This window comes from Prionailurus bengalensis, chromosome E4, assembly GCF_016509475.1.
Source record: "Prionailurus bengalensis isolate Pbe53 chromosome E4, Fcat_Pben_1.1_paternal_pri, whole genome shotgun sequence".
NCBI classification, from domain to species: Eukaryota; Metazoa; Chordata; class Mammalia; order Carnivora; family Felidae; genus Prionailurus; species Prionailurus bengalensis.
The window spans coordinates 7539901-7559277 of NC_057360.1; the positions used below are offsets into that span (position 1 = coordinate 7539901).

General features: G+C 48.0%; 1 protein-coding gene across 1 annotated transcript; it reads left to right on the top strand.

Annotated features, from left to right (window-relative positions):
- The first annotated feature begins 10671 nt into the window (after positions 1-10671).
- Positions 10672-16710, top strand: MAP1LC3C (microtubule associated protein 1 light chain 3 gamma). The gene is made up of 4 exons (XM_043568139.1): positions 10672-10871; positions 10973-11028; positions 11211-11317; positions 13421-16710. Exons 1-4 carry the CDS (start codon positions 10814-10816, stop codon positions 13623-13625), a joined length of 426 nt encoding a protein of 141 aa, XP_043424074.1. The 5' UTR covers positions 10672-10813; the 3' UTR covers positions 13626-16710.
- The last annotated feature ends 2667 nt before the right edge of the window (positions 16711-19377 follow it).

The following is a 19377-nucleotide window of genomic DNA, read 5'->3' on the forward strand; positions in this document are numbered from 1 at the left end:
TGGAGCCCTGAGTAGGGCTCTGTGCTGACAGTGTGGAACCAGCTTAGGATTCTCTCCCCCCGCCTCTGCCCCTCCCCTGATCACACGTTCTCTTTCTCTCTCAAAATAAATAAATAAACTTGAAGAAGGAAGAGGAGGAGGAGGAGGAGGAGGGAGGAGGAGGAGGAGGAATAGGAACCCAGGCCTATTCCATTCAATCTTCAAAAAAGTCACTCCACGACGGACTCCAATCGCGCATGTGGCCAAAGCGAGAAGTACTTTCCCATTGGTCATTCTTCACCTAAGCAGCATCCAAGGGCATGTCCCTCTCCTGGAGTGCAGGACTCCCCTGGAGAGCACACCTCACTCTCATCACACCAGCCTGGCTTCACCCGTCCCTCACTGGCTCACCTCTGTCTCTCTGGAAGGCTCACCCCCCTCTATGCATCTTTGGTCCCTAGAATTGCTCCAGGTTTGGTCCCAGGGTCCTCTTTGGGCCCTCTCTGTTTCCTCCCCAGCCATTTCAGCTGCACATTTAGCTTAAACATTCTTCAGCATTAACTCACGCATCTAGAACTCTGCCCACATAGCAACACTCCCCTTTCCAGCTCCTGTTGGACATCTCAGAGGCACCCCAATCTCAACATGCCCCAAAGCCCAAAGTCAACCTGGCCCTGAGACAGGTCTTCCATTTCAGTTGATGACAATACAAGCCATCTGGTTACTTCAGCCATACGTCTAGGAACCGTAATGCATCAACTTGTAATGTATAATCAGTTGCCAAGTTTCCTCCATTTTCTTTCCCAAATAACATTCCCAAAGTGCCCAGTTTGTAAATCTGCACCGTGACCACTTGGAACCAACCTTCCCTCTTTGCTCCCTTAAATCACTACAAGAGCTCTGCTTCCAGGCCATTCTCCACACTCCTATCTGAACCGTTTTTTCAGATTGAAGATGTAATCCATTATGCTCTGCTTGGGCCCTTTCATGTTGCCTTTGTGATAAAAATCATGCTGCAGGGCCCATGGGCTCCAAGGCTCTGCAGCTCCATTCCACACCCCTTCCCTCCTGGCTTTCAATACTGAAGCCAGCACTTCTCCCACCACGCCATACCCTGTGGTTAGTCACCCTCTTCCCTCTGCCTCAAACACTTCCCTAGCCCCCACCCCCATCTCTGCCACTGCCTCACTTTGCCTGGTTCATGCCTATCCATTCTGGAAATGTGTGCTCAACTATGGCTTCTTCAGGAAGCCTTTCCCCACCTGCCTCTGCATCCACTAACCCAAACCCCCTCACAGATCCTCCCCGAGCACAATGACCCCCCTTCACTGCATGCACCACAGTTGTGTGTTCTGTCATCACGTGCCTCCCCACTAAGCTGTACGTGGCCTGCACTAAGAGACCTTGTTTGTTTTTACTTCCCTGGCACATCCCTAGGACCAGGGATGGGTGCCTATCATGTGGTAGGTATCCAATAAATATTTTTGGAGTGAAAAACATGAATATATTATATCGTGAAGCCACAATAATTGTCTCCATTCTAAAGGTAGAATCTGAAGCTCAGTGACAAGAAGGAAGCTTCCAGAATCAGGGTGCTAGGATTCAGCTGACTCAGGTGACTCTGTGTGATGGGTTCAGGCTGAGTGAACTCCGGGGCCTCAGGGCTTCAGGCCTTCCTGGAAGGCCATGTACAAGCTCCCCCAGCTTCTGAAGATGCCTGAAGTGGGGCGTCTCCCAGACATCAGGACTGCTGCCCAGTTGGACAGGTCAACCCTGAGTGCAACAGGTGCCAAAAACAAGAAATGCCTCTGGCTCTTACAAACCCGAGCTCCCGCTCCTTCCTGCAGTCCTTCCCCTCCCGTTGCAGGGCTCTCTCCTCTTCCACGTTAGACTTCCTTTCTCTTTCTACTCTCCTGTGGCTAAGGGATTGGCAAGCCCTGGAATGCCTGCACCAGAGAATCTTCTCCCCGCCCAGGTGGAACATTGGCACCTGTAGGTTGAGTCAGGGAGGAGGAACCACCGACAGGGCCTGGGAGCCCGTCAGGTGGGGCCACAGCTCTTCCTTCTGGCACCACAGCGTCTGCAAACAGCCTGCTGGGCCGCTGTGTGAGCAGCTCGGTCTTCATGTGGCTGCACAGCGTGGGCAGTGGTGGACACCCGGACTGTCTGTCTTGTGGAGAGAGCTCTAGCACACTATCTGTCCTTAATCCAAACTCGGAGGCTCCTTACCTAGAGAGCACTATGCTAAGTGGTATAAGTCCAAGGGAGACAAATATTGTGTGATTTCACTTATAGGTGGACTCTCAAAAAAAAAAAAAAAAAAAAAAAGACAAACAAAAAAACCAAACTCATAGCTACAAGAGAACAGGTTGGTGTTGCGGAGGTGGGAGTTGAGGAGTGGGTGAAAAGCATAAAGGGAGTCTGAAGGTACAAACCTCCGGTTATAAAATAAGTAAGTCCTGAGGCTGTGATATAGAACATAGTGACTATAGTTAACATTACTATATATTCGAAAGTTGCCAAAAGAGTAGATCTTGAAAGTGATGAGTCACAAGTAAAAAATAATTTAAGTCTACGAGGCGATGGGTGGTAACTAGACTTACTCCGGTGATCATTTTGCGATATATACAAATCTCAAATTGTTACGTTGTCCTCCTGAGACTAATACAATGTTATATGTCGATTATACCTCAATAATAATAATAATGATGGGGCTCCTGGATGGCTCAGTCGGTTGAGCTCAGGTCATGATCTCGCGGTCCGTGAGTTCGAGCCCCGCGTCAGGTTCTGTGCTGACAGCTGGGAGCCTGGAGCCTGCTTCGGATTCTGTGTCTCCCTCTCTCTCTACCCCTCCCCCGCTCATGCTCTGTCTCTGTCTCTCTCTCTCTCTGTCTCAAAAATAAACATTAAAAAAAATTTAAAAAAGAAATAATAATAATAAAATTTGGGGATCCCTTGCTGAAGGGATAGAGGTTCTGTGCATGTGAAGACCTAAGCTTGGAGCTGCTAGGGAAACGTTTCAGGAAGTGTTTTCCCTGATAACAATGGCTCTATTTTAAGCTAACTTGTAAAATTCTAGAATGAAAAACATTATATCATAATGGGTTTTGGTGGAATATAGTCATAGGCTCAAATCTCACCAGCTGAGGGATTCTCGAGCAAATTACTTAAACTTTCCGACCTTCAGGTGTCTTTTTATCTCTTTTCAGAAGGATTAAGTGAGAAAATGGATTAGCCTGTCATGTATAGGTAATGTTAGCTTCCACCCCCAGCCTAAGGACATGCATGATATGATTCCATGAGTGAAGGTAACAGTGGCAAACCTGAATAAAGCCTGGGGAGCATGCTGAGTGACACTGACCAAGTCCCCTGGCCAGGGCTGGAGCACTTACTCCCCAGCTGCAGGGGTGTTCAGGAGGTGGGGTGGTAAACAGTGGAAGGGCGTGTGCTAGAGACATAGTGTATCAGGCATTCAAGAACTAAAAAACAAAGGATAATTATAGGGATGATGGGGCCCCATAACTATTGCTGGGGGCTATGATGCTGTCCAGAAAGTAAGAGAAAGACTAAAATTGATTAGTTATCAATTAAAGGCAAAGTACAAAATCCAGAGGGCCTCCTTGAAAGAGACTCCCATCTCTTTCAGCTGGAGGACAGAGGAACTGAGTTTCAGGGCCACAGCATGATCACAAGAGGAATAGAACTGCAGAGAAGGATGAATTCTCAGTGTAGGCATGTCTGCTATTCTGAGGTCAGTGTCCTGGTTGGGAATGACTGGAGCCTGAGATTTGAGGTACATACACGTGGTTCAATTAATTTGAAACTCTTGAGCCCCGGGGCGCCTGGGTGGCGCAGTCGGTTGAGCGTCCGACTTCAGCCAGGTCACGATCTCGCGGTCCGGGAGTTCGAGCCCCGTGTCGGGCTCTGGGCTGATGGCTCAGAGCCTGGAGCCTGTTTCCGATTCTGTGTCTCCCTCTCTCTCTGCCACTCCCCCGTTCATGCTCTGTCTCTCTCTGTCCCAAAAAAAATAAATAAATGTTGAAAAAAAAATTAAAAAAAAAAAAAAAAAAGAAACTCTTGAGCCCCTATGTGCCCTTGAAAGATCTGGTCTGCTCTTTCCAGGTAAAAGCTAGTTTTTCTCCTTCCCCTGAAGATCATGCAGAGACAGTCACCTTACAGGGGAACATGCGTCCCTGATTAGCAACTACCACACCTTTCCCACTGGCCATTATGCTAATAAATAGGTTTAGTTTGACATAAGCAGCTGCATAAATTGTGACCTAAACCTGGTCATTAGCATAAAATGGCCAGTAGGAGAGGTGGGGTGTATCTTCCTCTCAGAGGAGATGTAGGACTTAACAAAAAATACCCCTGGAGCCAGGAGAGAACATATAGGTCTTGATTCTAAATGTGCTGGATGAGAGGTCCATGTGGTGGGCAGACATGAAACATAAAGTTAGATAAGGGAGAGGTTACTGACGTGAGAGCATTTCCCTGTTGCAAGGATTTGATATCCCGGCAAGGAACATAGAAGATGATGCCACTTCCATGATGTTTTAGGTTGGCTCTTGGAAGCTCAACAAAAATAGAAGCCCCACTGTAGCTGCTTTGCCAGATGTAAGATACTAACATAGCCTCAGATACGTGGTATATGGCCCACGATCTTGTAAGTGCATTCTTTTCCATCTCTATCGAAAAGAACTAAAAACATTTTGCATTTACTTGGAGCAGATAATGCAAGGCTATGTTAGTTCACCTACCCTCTGTCATATGATAGTCTGGAGGGAAATAGATTCTCCAGACATCCCAAGTAATATGGCATCCGTCCAATATATCAATGATATGATGTTGATCCATTCAAATGAGCACGGAGTAGCAAGTACATTGGAAGCCTTTTTGAGGCACATTTATACTTTCCAGAGGTGGGATATAAATCTTTCAGTGACTCAGGGGCCTGCCTAAGCTATCAAGCTTTTAGGGAGTCTGTGGTCTGGGTATGTTGGGACATCCTTTCAATAGTCAAGAACAAATTATTGTATAGCACACCTCCCACTACAAAGAAGGAAATGCAATGCTTGATTGCCTTTTCTGGGTTCCAAAGACAGCATATTCTGCACTTGAGAATATACTAGAAGACATGTTGCCAGCTTTGAGTGTGGCCACAGCAAGAAAGAACTCTGTAGCAAGTAGCCATGTCTCTTGGGCCATATGACCATGTAGACCTCATGGTATCTGTGATGAAAAAAGATGTTGTGTTGGGTTTATGGTCAGTCCCAATAAAAGAGTCACAGTTTAGACCCCTAGGGCTCCAAAGCATAGCCATGTCACCTGCAACAGAGAATGATTCATCATTTAACATTAGCTGATCATGGACATTAAGACCTGGCCACTATGAGATAGATTTTGTCAGACCCAGCAACAGTCCATCAGGAAGCTGAAGGGGTAGGATTAGATACACAGAGCCAAGGGCACAGAACACTGCATTTGTGGGTAGCCCAGACCCCTGTGTGATTTGCCACTGTTGTGCCCATGTGCTTCCTTCCTTCACTCTGGTTGTTGTTGAGGAGGGTCGTTTACAATCCATTGACAGAGGAAGGAAAAGGCTGCCCTGAATTCACAGGTGTGTAGGCTCAGTATATGTGCAAGGTGCAGGACGCACCAGCCCCATTCCTATGCCCTGGAGTCAGCGGTGAGAGGCAGCCCTGCCCCCAGGCAGAGCTTTGGGCAATGCACCCAGTCATTCACTTGGGGTAAATACAGATTCCTGGGCAGCGGCAGAGGTCCTGGCTGATTGGTCAGGAGCTATGAGAAGAACACCTGAAGAATGGGGACAGGGACATCTAAGAAAGAGGTATGAAGACACACCTAAGGGCATAGGTGTGAAGTGTGGAGGTCTTTATAACACACATGAATGCCAACAGAGATCTACCGCCAAGAAGGCATTAAACAACTGAGGACACAGAATGATGTGGCCAGTCATCCAGTTGGTTTCGGGCACTAATACCCACTTTTCCCAGCATTGGAACAATGACTGCGTGAAGGAATACCCATGGTGGCAATTCCACGGGATGGAGGCTAGGCACGGGCCCGGCAGCATGAATCCCAACTCACCAGATCTAGCTACCACTGCACTGTTGCCACATGTCGAATCACCCAATGGAGACTGATGCCAGAGCCCTGAGAGCATGAAGTCCTCAAGGAAGTCAACCAGTTACCCAATGGCGACAGATGCCATCAGCCTCATTTTACTGCTAGAAGATGCTGCAAATGATCTGAATGTAACCAACACATAGTCTGGATAAGAGTTTGTCTTTCCTGCATGCAGGGCTTCAGGCAACACCACCATGTGGGCACTTCTCTGTGTTAGACATTTGCATGCAGATAAATCCATTTAACTTTATAGAGCATGAACTGTATGTCCAGCTCTGTGCTAGGTGCTGGGGCTGCACAGACAGACAGGGTCTTACCCTCAGTCGTTGAATAGCTATTGTGGATTACTTTTGTCCTTGGGACATGATAGCCAAGTGCCAGCACTGAAATGATTTCATGGGCTAACTAAGCAAATTCTGAGCTCAAGTGACTTCATCGTTCAGTGGCTAATTTGGGACTGGGCACCAGAAACTTCTATTTTCTTTGACGATCTGACTCAAAGTATTTTCATCGATGTTGATCAGATAAACAAGTCTTGCTGGTAAGCAGCATCTTAAAGGGCACTTGATGAAGAAAACAAGATGGAATGAAGTGAATTGGAATTTCAGCTTTCTACCTTGTGGATGTGAACATCGCCTTCCCACCTGGAGTGAGTCTTATCTAGGGTGGGAAGTTTCGGGCATCTCTGCAGCAGAGAGGTCCCCTTTGCCACTCATCTCCCGTCTGGCTCCCCTGGTGCCTCTGTGAAGCCACAAAGTCCAGGCAAGTTTCCCTGGAGGAGTCAGGTGGCCTTCTGCGGCCACCTCCAGAACCTGTCCTGTCTGAAATGGACACAGTGATAGAGACTTCCTTCTACTCAAGCCCTCCAACCTGCAGCGGCCACTTCTCGGAGATGTACACGCAAATCACTTCCATATGGCGGTAACTTTCCACACCTGTTTCCTAAGAATAAATGCTTGTCGCCAGGAAGGATGAATAAGAGTGGCCACACTAGGATAGGATGGGAAAGCAAAGTGGATCTGTCTTAGTCCCTCTGTAAGCCCCAAACATCTACGTTTGCCCAGGGACAGGCCTGGTTTTAATCACACTGGAGAAACCGAGTCACCTCACTCCTCAGGAATAGTTAAAATCGGGGCGCCTGGGTGGCGCAGTCGGTTAAGCGTCCGACTTCAGCCAGGTCACGATCTCGCGGTCCGTGAGTTCGAGCCCCACGTCAGGCTCTGGGCTGATGGCTCAGAGTCTGGAGCCTGTTTCCGATTCTGTGTCTCCCTCTCTCTCTGACCCTCCCCCGTTCATGCTCTGTCTCTCTCTGTCCCAAAAATAAATAAACGTTGAAAAAAAAAATTAAAAAAAAAAAAAAAAAGGAATAGTTAAAATCATCCCAGGAAAGCATATGAAGCAAGGTGAGGAGTGGGGTGGTGGCAAGATCAAGAGCCTGGTGGCTCTAAACTTTGTACATAGCGGGGGCTTAGGGCAGCACCCCCCGCCCCATAGTGGGGGTTTGGAAGCACACTGATCCCAGGGGGACGCTGCACTTCCACAGGTTTCCAGGCATTCGATGCAATCCGCAGACGGCCACAGGTCAAGAAATGCAGAGATGTTTTGTGAATGCTTTTATTCACATAGATAAATGTGAATTTAATCCAGACCAATGGAGAGTACACTCCTCTCCTTAGGAGACTTAAGGAGAACTTGCAGCTTCAGAAGTGGGGACAAAAGGGCGAAGTGGGATCCTGGAATCCAAAGGATGAGACTTTTCAGAAGGAGAAGATGCTGACAGATCAAAGACCAAATGAAACGAGGATTAAAAAGAGGGGTTTGTATGTGTTACTGCTGACCTCCCAAGAGTACACACTGATGTTGGGACAGACTCCAGACCGCAGCTGAAGAAGGGGACAGGCAGTGAGCTCAGTGGAAAGAGTGAGCTCCGACAACTCTTGCGGAAGGTTCCGGAAGCATGAGCAGAGAGGACTAGGCTACAGGCTATGGGACTTGGGTAGTGAAAGAACTTGTGTTCCTGAGCCCCACTGTGCCATGCCACATGTACATGGACACCCCAGAGCCCCCCACATTTCATCATCACACAAACCCACGAGATGAGCAAAAAAGCATATTCGTGTCACTAATGAATAACATGAGGCTCAAAGAAGTAATTGGGACCCAAGTCTGTTTTCAAAGCTGTCCTTTCCATGACAGTTACATGTCTGGTAGAGTCATGGGAAGATTGGTTGCTATTTTAAGGCGGTGGGGAGAAATAAGTCTTCCTAATCCCACTGCAAGCGCCCTACATCTCATCTCACCTGCTCTCTCTCCTGCCAGGAGCTCTGTCCAGGCCCCAGATCAGAGGAGAGTGGGGTGGGTGAATCAGAACGACCTCAGCCATCTCATCTTTCATATGCCTTGTCTGCGAGACAGGTAGAGCTCTGAGAAGAATAAAGCTGGATTTTGTTTATTAAAACATCAATAGCCAGGACTCCAGATCAAGCCTGCACTCTTGCTTCAGCCATTTACCACGTGTTATTCCTATCTCCTTCCCCCACAGTCCTTGTAGCATCGACATTATGTGGCTTTGGTCACCTTCTGGCCGACTGAGTCCTGTCCCTCAGCCCCAGGAGCATGATGGGGCTACACAGCCCCCACGGACACGCTGCTCCCCTCAAAAAAAGACGCTTTTCCACAAAAGAAAAATGATCTAGCCCACTCTCTTCCTGAATGACAATACACTCTAGGAATATTGCCACATTTTGTTTTCTTCCCAATTCCCTTATTCCACTACCCCCTTCACTCCCATTCCATCCGGAGAGGTAGGCCTGGCTGAAATAATAATCCCAGGTGCCAGCTGAGAAAGCCAAATGCAGCTCAGTTAGGAAACATCTCAAAGCCCTAATAACCAAACACTGCAGCTGGGACTTATTTTCCCCTGGCCCCAACCCAGAGCTATTTCCTTCAGCCTTCAAACCTCTGTGCACATCCACGTTCCCAGCCTGTGGGGGGTTGGGGAGGCCCAGTGTGGGGGGATTTGGTGCCAGGCCCTGTGCAGGCACCTGCACAGAAATGAGTTCATTCAAGTCTCGCTTCCACTCTGCATGGGGGAAAAAAAACCATTTTAATCAGGTAAAAATAACCAGTTCTCAACAAGGAAAGCCATATCAGTAAAGTGAAGTGATTCATCTAACTCAGAAATTGAGGTGGTAGAGGGCCAGGCCCAGAGCCAGCTTTGCTGGTCCTGGGTGTGGGGACCACTCTTGGAACTGGACGGTCTGGAGGGGACTCCACCTCGGTGTACCTTGCCAGGTGTGGATATGCAAAGTGCGCGTCCTGTCTGCCCTTCCCACCCACAAGGCGGCTGAGGTTTAAGTGAGATTGTGCATTTGAAAGTTGCTTGACTACAGACGTGCACGGCCTGCGCCCTTTCTAAAGGGCATCAGAGGGAAAGAGAGAGGATGAGGCCACTGGTCAGTGAGGCCATCATTTCATCACTCGATGTCCATTCCTGATGATTACGCAAAGCACTGAGATTCCCACTCTTTGATTCACGAAGTAAACATACAGGGTGTATCATCACCTTCCTATCAGTCTCTGTTCATTCAAAAACTCTTCACTGTTGAGTGACTCTTCCAGGAAATAAGTACAGGGAATGTAAACCGTCTGTACATTCAGAGTCCAGAGGTCTGCCCGGATGATGGGCGTACATGTCTGGAGGCAAGCCCTGGATGCTGGGACCTAGATCTGTGTCTCGCCTCTTACCAGCCATTGGATCCCAGGCAAATCAGTTAACCTTCATGGGCCTTTGTTTCCTATCTCTCTCTCTCTCTCTTTTGGAGAAAGAGAGAGGATGAGCAGGGTAGAGGTGCAGAGGGGGAGAGAGAGACAGACAGACAGACCAATAGAATCCCAAGCAAGCTCCATGTTCAGCACAGAGCCTGATGCAGAGCCAGAGATCATGACCTGAGCCGACATCAAAAGCCACTCTTAACCGACTGAGCCACACAGGCGCCCCTGTTTCTTATCTCTTAAAGGGAGATCTCTGGGGTCACTGGGCTTCCTTCTCTCCTTTACTGCAGAGAAGATAAAATGTCAGCATATACTAGAGTGTAGCCCTACCTTGTACCAACTCCAAGTTTTAACCTCAACGGCCTCTCTTACTAGCTGTGTGACTTTGGGCAAATGCCTTTCCCTTTCTGATCAAAGGTTTCTTTCTGTGAAAAATGACAAGGTCTGTTGTGAGAATTAAGCAGCCTACTTCAGCATTGGGTGGCCCCATCCTGGCCACCTTCAAGATAGCTCATTATGGAAGGACAGGAATGTCCTTAGCACACAGCTCTTTGACCTCTCCAGAGTCCTCAGTGCAGACCTAGTCTGCTTGATTACACAGCCCCTGGTTTTGCTGTGAACCCTAATTTCTCCAGCAAAGAAATATCTTGAACTGATCATGAGCAAAGTGGCCTTCTCAGACCAGCAAGCAGGTGGCTGTTCCAGGTCCTTCCTCAGGACTGACCTCCTCCTGCCCAGGGAGGGGGTGGGGAAGGCGGGTTGGAGACGCCTGATGTCACACAGCCCTACATAAGGGCCTCCTTTAGACTCCTGCGGGTGGTTTGGAAGCAGCTGAAGGAATGAATTAGGTCCTGGTTGTGGGATTTTTTTTTTTTTTTTAAGTCAGACACAGACACAGCTGTTGAGCAAAATGCAGACTCCACAGAAAACCCAAAGCCTCAGACCCTTCAAGCAGAGGAAGAGTTTAGGTAAAGTTCTCAGAGTCGCTGTCTGGGTTGCCAGAGAGAGGGAACAGGATACAGGCTTCTCTTGCTGTTTACTTATTCTTTTGTCTTTAAAATATTCACAGCAACCAGACAAGAGGAAGTTGCTGGAATCCGGGCAAAGTTCCCAAACAAGATCCCGGTAAGACTCCATTGTGCTTTTTGAAAAGGAGTATGCCTTGTGTCTTGAAACAAAAACAAAAACAAAAGCCCAAATATAACAAGAAGAACAAAAAAAAAAAAATCCCCACTGGCTCTCCCTGTTCTAAGTTTCTAAGGCAGTGAGAGCTCTGTCACATTCTTAGGGGTTGACCCTCTTGACAGGTGATAGTGGAGCGCTATCCCAGGGAAAAGTTCCTGCCTCCGCTGGACAAGACCAAGTTCCTGGTCCCTCAAGAGCTGACCATGACCCAGTTCCTCAGCATCATCCGGTAGGTGACAAAGTACATGTGGAGGCATGTGCTGGGCTTTTTCTGTTTGCTTTGTTAGTTGGTTTGGTTTTGAGGATGGGAGCATTCTGGAAGAGAGGGAAAAAACTTTCTCTGTGACTCACCTTTTAGCATCTGTAGTGCCCAGGAAAGATGCTTTGAGAACTAATCCAATTTAAACAGGCGGGGGAACCCCACAGATAACAAATCTAAAGAGAGTAACTTTTCTAAAATGTTTCAGAGGTAGTGTTGGCTCTGAAACTAGACCGAAGGTGCCTTTCCTCTACGTGCTGTTTAAAGCCCAGTCTGCATTTTCCCAGGGGAGACACAGTATCTTTAAAGGGTGTGCGCACCAGGGGATTGGGGACCTCTTCAAAAGGCAAATACTCCCTGCACTGCTTAGACCCTGGGTGGCAGAACAGGGAAAGAGTACCCACACATGCCCCTTCCTTGGGTTAAGGCACAGTGAAGAAAATGGAGCGATTTTTAAAGTTTCAGAGGGTTACGTAGTGTCACCCGACACATGGATGCAATAAAAGTGACTTGGGAGTAATGTGAATACCACCCGGGCGGTAATTCTTCACAGGGTTGAAAAGTCCGGTGAGGCCAGCCCTTGCAAGCTGCCTAGATGCTTGTTGCTTGGAGAATTCATCATGAATGTGTGTTGCTCTCAGTTTTGTTTGTCTTGATGAGTTCTTTAAGAGCGTCCTGATTTCCTCTCCTCAGGGAAGCTTACGTTGGCCCAGTGTGAACAGAGGTGGCTAAGGGAGCATGAAAGTTAGGATTATATCCCAACATGTTGATGTAACATCGTGTGACCTCCCCTCCCCCACCTCCCTCAGAAACCACCCTTTGAGTTCCGAGAGCTATTCTTTTTCTCCGTCCCAGACAAGAGTCATCTCCTTTCCACCAGCCCTGACCCACTCTCCATCCCAACTTTTGATGCTCCAGGATGTGTGTGGAGCATCAGTTATGTTCTGGGTTCTTTCTGGGCTCTGTCTTTACAGCAGTGAAAGAATAGACAAAATTCCTTGTCCACAGCCTCCTCCTCCAAGGAATGCCACAACCCCCATGGAAAGAGAGCATGGCCAAGGACAGGAGATGGGGGTGTAGACTCGAGGAGCAGAGTTCCTTGCAGAGCTGAAGGGAACAATGTGCTTGTTCCCAGCTCCACCCATACCCACTGCAGAACACTTCTTTTTTACCCAAAGACAGCCATGCAGTTGTCAAAGCCAGAATCTCTGGGGTTATTTTAGGAAGGATTATCTAGTTGTAAAATTAATCAGCTTCCAGCCACCTGTGTCCCAAAGCCACATGGACCTGAAGGTTCAAAGCTTTGAGGCCAGAGTGGGCAGGTTGGGCTGCCTCTGCAAGCAGAGCACATGGAAATGTGCTGCAGGGGGTGCAGAGCCCTTACCTGGGTGTCTACATCATCACATCGTCCTCCACTCCAGGATGAGCCAGGCTTCAGACTGACCTTGACATTTACAGCATGTCCAATTGAACTTTGCTGTTTCTGCATTTCCTTGAGGTGGGGGAGAGATGGCCAGGGGCAGGTGGGTTTGGGGGAAGGGCACACTTGGAGGCAGCAACCTTCTAAAATGTCATCCCAAGGCTGTTTAACAGTGAGATGCTGGAAGATATTGTAATCACCTTTGTGTGTCTGGGGCTGTGCAGACCTTTGGTTTAAGAGCAAAGAGCTTATTTGCTTAGCATTTTGGTGTTGGTATGTCCCCTAGTAAACGATAGGATCGCCTCACCCTTTTGGCCCAACTGGGAGGACTTATGGTATTTTAAAGCTGCAGGAAAGGAGTAGGGAGCAGTTCTATCTTCCTGAGTGTCATGATCCTGCAACCCTCTGGGATGCTTCCCAGGCAAACTGAATTAGAATCTCTAAGTGTGGAGTGTAGGAATCTGTATTTTCAGCAGGCACTCCTGGGTCATTGTCAAGTTTGAGGACCATTCCTAGAGCGGGGAAGTGGGCTCCTTGGGTAGACATGTTTGCAGTGAACAAACAGAGGTAAGTCAGGCCTTGGGTCAGGAGCCCATGCGCTGCCCAGTTAAAGTTTCCCTTTCCTGTCCCCCCCCCCAACCCCCCCCGCCCAGGAGCCGCCTGGTCCTGGGGGCTTCTGAAGCCTTTTACTTGCTGGTGAACAATAAGAGCCTGGTCAGCATGAGTGTGACCATGGCAGAGGTCTACAGGGACTACCAGGATGAGGACGGCTTCGTGTACGTGACCTACGCCTCCCAGGAGATGTTCGGCTGCCTGGGCTCCGGGAAGACCCTGCCGTCCTCTGCAGAGCATGTCTAGAACCTGTTCTCAAACCTGCGGAGACATGGACCAGCCCCAGTGTGTGCGGCAGGCAGTGATCAGCACCAGCCATCACAGGGGCACCTGGCCACCCCTGTCTCCTTTGTGAGGCTCCCATGTGCTCCATGTAAGATGGCATGCTGGCTCTTGGGAATCATGTAAATAGGAAGTCCTTTCTAAGTAGATCTTTATGGTTTTGTGCGATGAGCCGGAGAAGGATCTAAGTGTCTTCTGTGGTGGAGGCCGGCAGGCTCTTGGGGAGTCTGGTGTCACCCCGTGTGGGCAGGAGTCCTGTGTGCGCTCGGTCATTGGGAACTTCGGCCTGAGGACGGGTCTCAGGGGAACCCCCGCGTTCTTCAGGGGGCAGGGGTCCTTATCTATGTCGTTCCGGAGACAATTATTGTATTTTCACAGCCTTCACTCCACCTTCTTTTCTCTCAGATTCTGTTTTATCTGTTTATACCATATGGATTTATGCCAAAGATACAACTGTTCAGTATAAAGTCACTTAACTCGTACGTGTTTGCTCTGTGCCAGCTATGTAAGCAGGTAACACATGTCTTAGTGTTTCATCACAGCTCTCTCTGGTTAATTATCGTTATCACCATTTCACAATGAGGAAACTGAGGCCCAGAGAGATAAAACATGTTTTCCAAATTCACACAACACGATCTGCTGGGACTCGAGCCCAGAGAGTCTGGCTTTGGAAGCCACACTCCTAGCCCTCTGCGAGGCCCTCCATCTGATGAGGTTGCTCTGCGAGTTCAGACTGGCTGCTTGAGCCACAGAGCCCACTTTCATCAACTTAGCCCAGCAGGGAGACTTGCAACCTGGGGAGTGTAGCAGAGCTCGGAACTCGTGGAACAAGTGACAGTGGGTGTTTGGGTTAGCAGCTGCAGCACCAAGTATGAGCACTCCAACTGTGCATGGAGGGTATTCGTCAGGGAAGGCTTTGTAGGGTGTTCCACTTGAGCTGGGTTTTGAAGCACGGATAAGAGTTTGTCTAGAAAGGAATTTTATTTATTTATATTCAACATACATTTATTGAGCACTTACTGAAAGGGAAGTCCTATCCTAGGTGCCGGAAAGACAACACTGACCAAGACAGGTAAGGTCCCAGACCTCAGGGGTCACAGTTGATTCTAGGAAGGGAAGAAGGACAGTATTCAAGATGAGTTTCGATGCTTATAAGTACAATAAAGGAAAACAAAACAAAACAGAAGGTAATTAGCAGATTTAATCCTTTATGTAGGAGGGTCAGAGAGAGCTTCTGGGAGGGAGGAACTTTCACTTGGACCCGAATGATGACAAGGAGCCAGTGGTGGAGGCTAAGCATGCCAGGGGGAAGGGTGGCTGTGAGGTCCAAAGGTTTGAGAGCTTTACAAACGGAAAGGGTTCCAGCGTGGTTTCAGCCAGGGAAGGGGAGAGAAGCTAGGCAGGGGCCAGTCCTACAGGGTCGACTTTGCTAAGGTGTTAGGGTTTTATTTTAAGGTTGGTAAGTGGGAAAGGAGAAGCATTCTAACTGGAGAGAGAGAGAGACAGAGACAGAGACAGAGAGAGACAGAGAGAGACTCAGTGAAGGTGTGATCTCCCTAACATCCCCCAGTGGCACTGAGATGGCCTTTCCCCTCTGCTCACTCCTGGATCCGTGGATCCGTGGATCCATCGTCCTGCTCCAGGCTGCATTTCACTGCTCCCAGGCACCAGCCAGCCCACTCTCCTGCCCGTGGCTGTCCTTCCCATGCCCAGCTTGCCTGGTCTCCTGCTCTACTCACTTCCTCTAACACCCATCCATCAAGTCCTCTCTGCCATCTGCTGAGTGAAACAGCGCCTCCCAGATTTGTTCTCCAGATGTATCCTTTGCTTCACCTTGAGCAGTGAATATTCTTCCTAAATGAGTCCATTTCCCAAGATTGACTTTGACTTTGAGAGCTGGTTGGCCCTGGACATCCACATAACTGGCCGTGCCCGGGGCTGGTGCTCTTGCTCCCAGTCTTACCCATCCCTGCGGCTGCTCTTGAAACCAGCATCTAAGATTATCATCCCTCTGGATTGTAGATGGGTGAGCTGCTGTGCTCTGTTTTGTCTCCAAGACCCTTCCCGATATGGCTTCCCTCCTGCATCGACCTCAGGCTGCCTCGTTTGTGGTGGACAGTGTCCAGTTTCCTGCTGTATAACCAACCAGCCCAAGTTCAGTGCATGAAACCATCACGGCTTTTTTGCACTTATGGAGTCTGTGAGTAAAGATACCAGAAAGTGCACAGTGGCAACAGCTCCCTGCTGTCGGGGGACTCAGCTGGGAGACCCGAGGGCTGGGAGTGACTTGAACGTCTGGGAGCTGGGATCATCTAGAGGCTTCTTTGGTCTCATGTCTGACTCCTGGGCTAGGATGACTCAAGGCCAGGCCCAGCTGAGACAAGAGGAGCTCCATGTGCCTCTCCCAGTGTGGGTTCCAGGCTGGCCATCCTCAGAAGGAGAAGTGGAAGGGCATGTGATCCGAGGAACCATCACCCTAGGTGATGAAGTCCAATTGATTTTGGTCCGGATTTTTTTTTCCTTTATTTTCTTAGCATCTACTCAGATGCATAAGATTAAATGGCAATGTGTACCTCTGTAAATTATGACCACTTTTCTGTTACAGTATTCATCTTTGTCTATTGATTTTTACGAGCTCACAAAGTTGAGTGATTCCCTCTTTGTATACCATATGTATTAAAAATAATTACCCAGTTCCTTTGGTCTTGTTTATGGCAGACTGTCTTACATAACTCCTTTTTATTCTTCTGTGATCTTTTCCTTGTGGATTCTGAGTTCATGTTCTCAATAGAAAGTTTCTCCTAACTCCGCGATTATAAAAAGTATATACCCATCCTGTGTTTACTTCTAGCACTATGTTTCCATTTTGTTGACATTTAAGTATTTGAATGAAGTGGAATTTATTTTGGTAACAAAAGAAAGTATGCAGTTTCAATGCTTAACCAAGTGTTACCAGCACTTTTAATAAGTTGTCCATGGGTATTTGAATTCGCTGTGGTTATGCGGTTTTGTCTTAGTACGATAATAACAAAAGAATGCTTAAGAACAATGGGCTGTGGCCTTCCTTTTTTGCATTCCGCATGGCTTTTGGTAATGCTAAACACATTTGGCTAATCAATGCTTGGTGATAGATTAGAGAACCTGAGCTGTCCACTTCAGAGGGAGATACTAGAATGATGGGATTGTGCCATTGCTTGTTTTTACAATGATCAGCTCATCCAGGAAACCATTTTGGTTTTAGTGCCTATTTCTGTGCAGGAACCATCCTCTTCCATAAAACCAAAGAGGATCAGATAAAAATGCATCTGCTTATGTCACAGCTATCACAGAATCTACAGCTGATCTGATGCACTTGACTGCCTAGACCAGAGATAAGCAAACAGTAGCCTACTGCCTCCAGCCATCTGACATGGGCTATTTTTGTAAGTACAGTACTTCTGGAGTGCAGCCATGCCATTTCTTTACCATGGGCTCTGGCTGCTACTGTGCGACAATGACAGAGTTGAGTATTTGTGACATAGACCATATAACCTGCAAAGCCAAAAATGTTTACTGTCTGACCCTTCACAGAGGAAGTTTGCTGATCCCCTAGTCCAGGTTTACAGTATAATTTTAGCATCAAGATGTCCTGGGGGATAAATCACATTAAGAACTTTCTTTTCATTGTTGTTGTTTTGGTCCTATATGAGATGAGAAGGAAATTTCCCAGTCTCTGGATTCATTGATTTTGTGTTGCTAAGTCCTTGACTGGAGGCGCCGAATGTAGACACATAGAGTTCTCCACTGGCCAAAAGGTACTCCTAATCATGGTTCATATTCACCAGTCTCCTCCAGGCCCACTCACCCTTCATTTGCCTCTGAAATATGGATGGGGGACTTCTAGTGTGAACTGTTTCCTTTCGGGAACAAAAGAAACCAGTTCATACCCATTTCCCAGCCAACTCCCTTTGGGTTAGGAGACCTCAGCTGCTCACAGCACACAGGCCCATCACACAAGACTAAATCCAGGGCAGGGCTTTCCAACCTGTGCACAACTGGAATTTGGGTAAGTAATTCTCTGTTGTGGAGGCTGCCGTGGTGTCATAGGAGACTAACAGCACCCCTAGCTTCTGTTTACCGAAGCCGGTAGCACTGTCCCCTCACCCCAGTAGTGACACCAAAAAATCTCCAGCCATTGTCAAATGTCCTCTGGGGGGTGAAATTGCTCCCTGCTCAAAACCACAGTTCAAGTTCACTCTAGACCAGAAGTGTGGTCTGTAGACAAGCAGGTCAGCCTGACCTAGGAGTTTATTAAAAATGCAGTAGTTCAGGGCTGTCTCCAGACCCATTGAGTCAGAACCTACAATCTGTCAAGATCCCCCAGGTGATTCACGGGCACTTTAGAGTTTGAGAAGCACGGGCCCAGACATTATGGGTAGTAACAGCCCTGAGGCTTTCTCCCCCCTCTTCAGAAAGTGCTCCACCTACACCCTCCTCTCTCAACTTTGTGAGCACACAATTTGGCACACACACTCTGGTGTCCTGGGACGAGCCGGAACTTTGTCATCTGACAAACCTAGGTTCAAAAGAAGAGTCTGCCCCTGTGTGTCTGGGGGATTATTTAATCGACGTCAGTGCCCTCATCCGAAAAATCTCTCGTTTGTGTTTCAGAACACGTGGGCCTTCTGAGCAGGTTATTGACGAAAGATCAGCACACTTTTGGTATCAAAGTTTTTAAATCACATATGAACGTTTCTCACAAGTGATGAAGTCACAAAGGCAGCAAGGCTCCCCCTAGCAAGACCATACCCGGAGCGGCTTCCTCTACCCTATGAACTCACTAGTTCAGAACTCAAGGGTCTCCATTGACATTTATGTCAGAGCCGACAAGTGCCACCAGGTGGCGCCAACACCACTTCATTAGGTTTAGAAATTGCCAAGCATTTTGCTGCCAATAAAGCTAAATCCCCCCAATTTTAAAGTCACTAATGGGGTAACTCCCCATTAACTCTGAAAAGGCTAGCTCTAGACAAAGAGGAAATCAGACATAAATGTTGGGGAAGAGTACACAGAACATTATATGTGTCTCCTTGACGTGAATGCTAACCAGCCCACAGGAAAGAACTGCTCAGACGTTAACGCTACAAAACATCAGGAAGGAAAGCAGGGTCCTCCGAAATCCTGGTGCTGCCATGGAAACCAGAACCATCATAAAGACACAAATGGCCCAGATGGATTCTGGGAGCAGGGTTGGAGAGTGAGGACCATGGGCCACCATGTGGGAAAGGAAGTCAAGAGAGGGATAACAGTAGAGAATTAGTAGTAGCAGAAATAAAACAAGTCCCAAATGTCATTTTACCTTTATTTGATGCCTTTTATCAGAAGACACGTGCTTCATGAATATTAGTCCTCCTCCAGCACCTAGTTCAGAGAGCTCAGCCACACCCAGGCATCCTAGGCACTGAGTTATGGTATTAGAATAGCTTTTCAGTTCCTAAGATTAGATTAATACCTGCAAATCAACCGTGTAGAACCTCTAAGTCAACAGGAGACCAGAATCTGAGTTGGGGGTGGGTGGGGTCAGTGGGCAAGAATTTCCTCGACTAGATTCAGCGTCTGTGATACGTTGGAAGAAACGGGTGCTCCAAATGGGGAACAAAGGATTTTCAGTCACTGAAAACGACCAGCCCCAATGATAAAACAAAATGGACAGTATCTTGTGAACTTAAGTATCATG

Bases quoted from the DNA above. Each gene is read 5' to 3' on its own strand.
- MAP1LC3C (XM_043568139.1), top strand. From the start codon at position 10,814: ATGCAGACTCCACAGAAAACCCAAAGCCTCAGACCCTTCAAGCAGAGG. The intron at 11,029-11,210 runs GTAAGACTCCAT...CCCTCTTGACAG, and splicing joins AGTTCCCAAACAAGATCCCG to GTGATAGTGGAGCGCTATCC. The intron at 11,318-13,420 runs GTAGGTGACAAA...CCCCCCGCCCAG, and splicing joins CAGTTCCTCAGCATCATCCG to GAGCCGCCTGGTCCTGGGGG.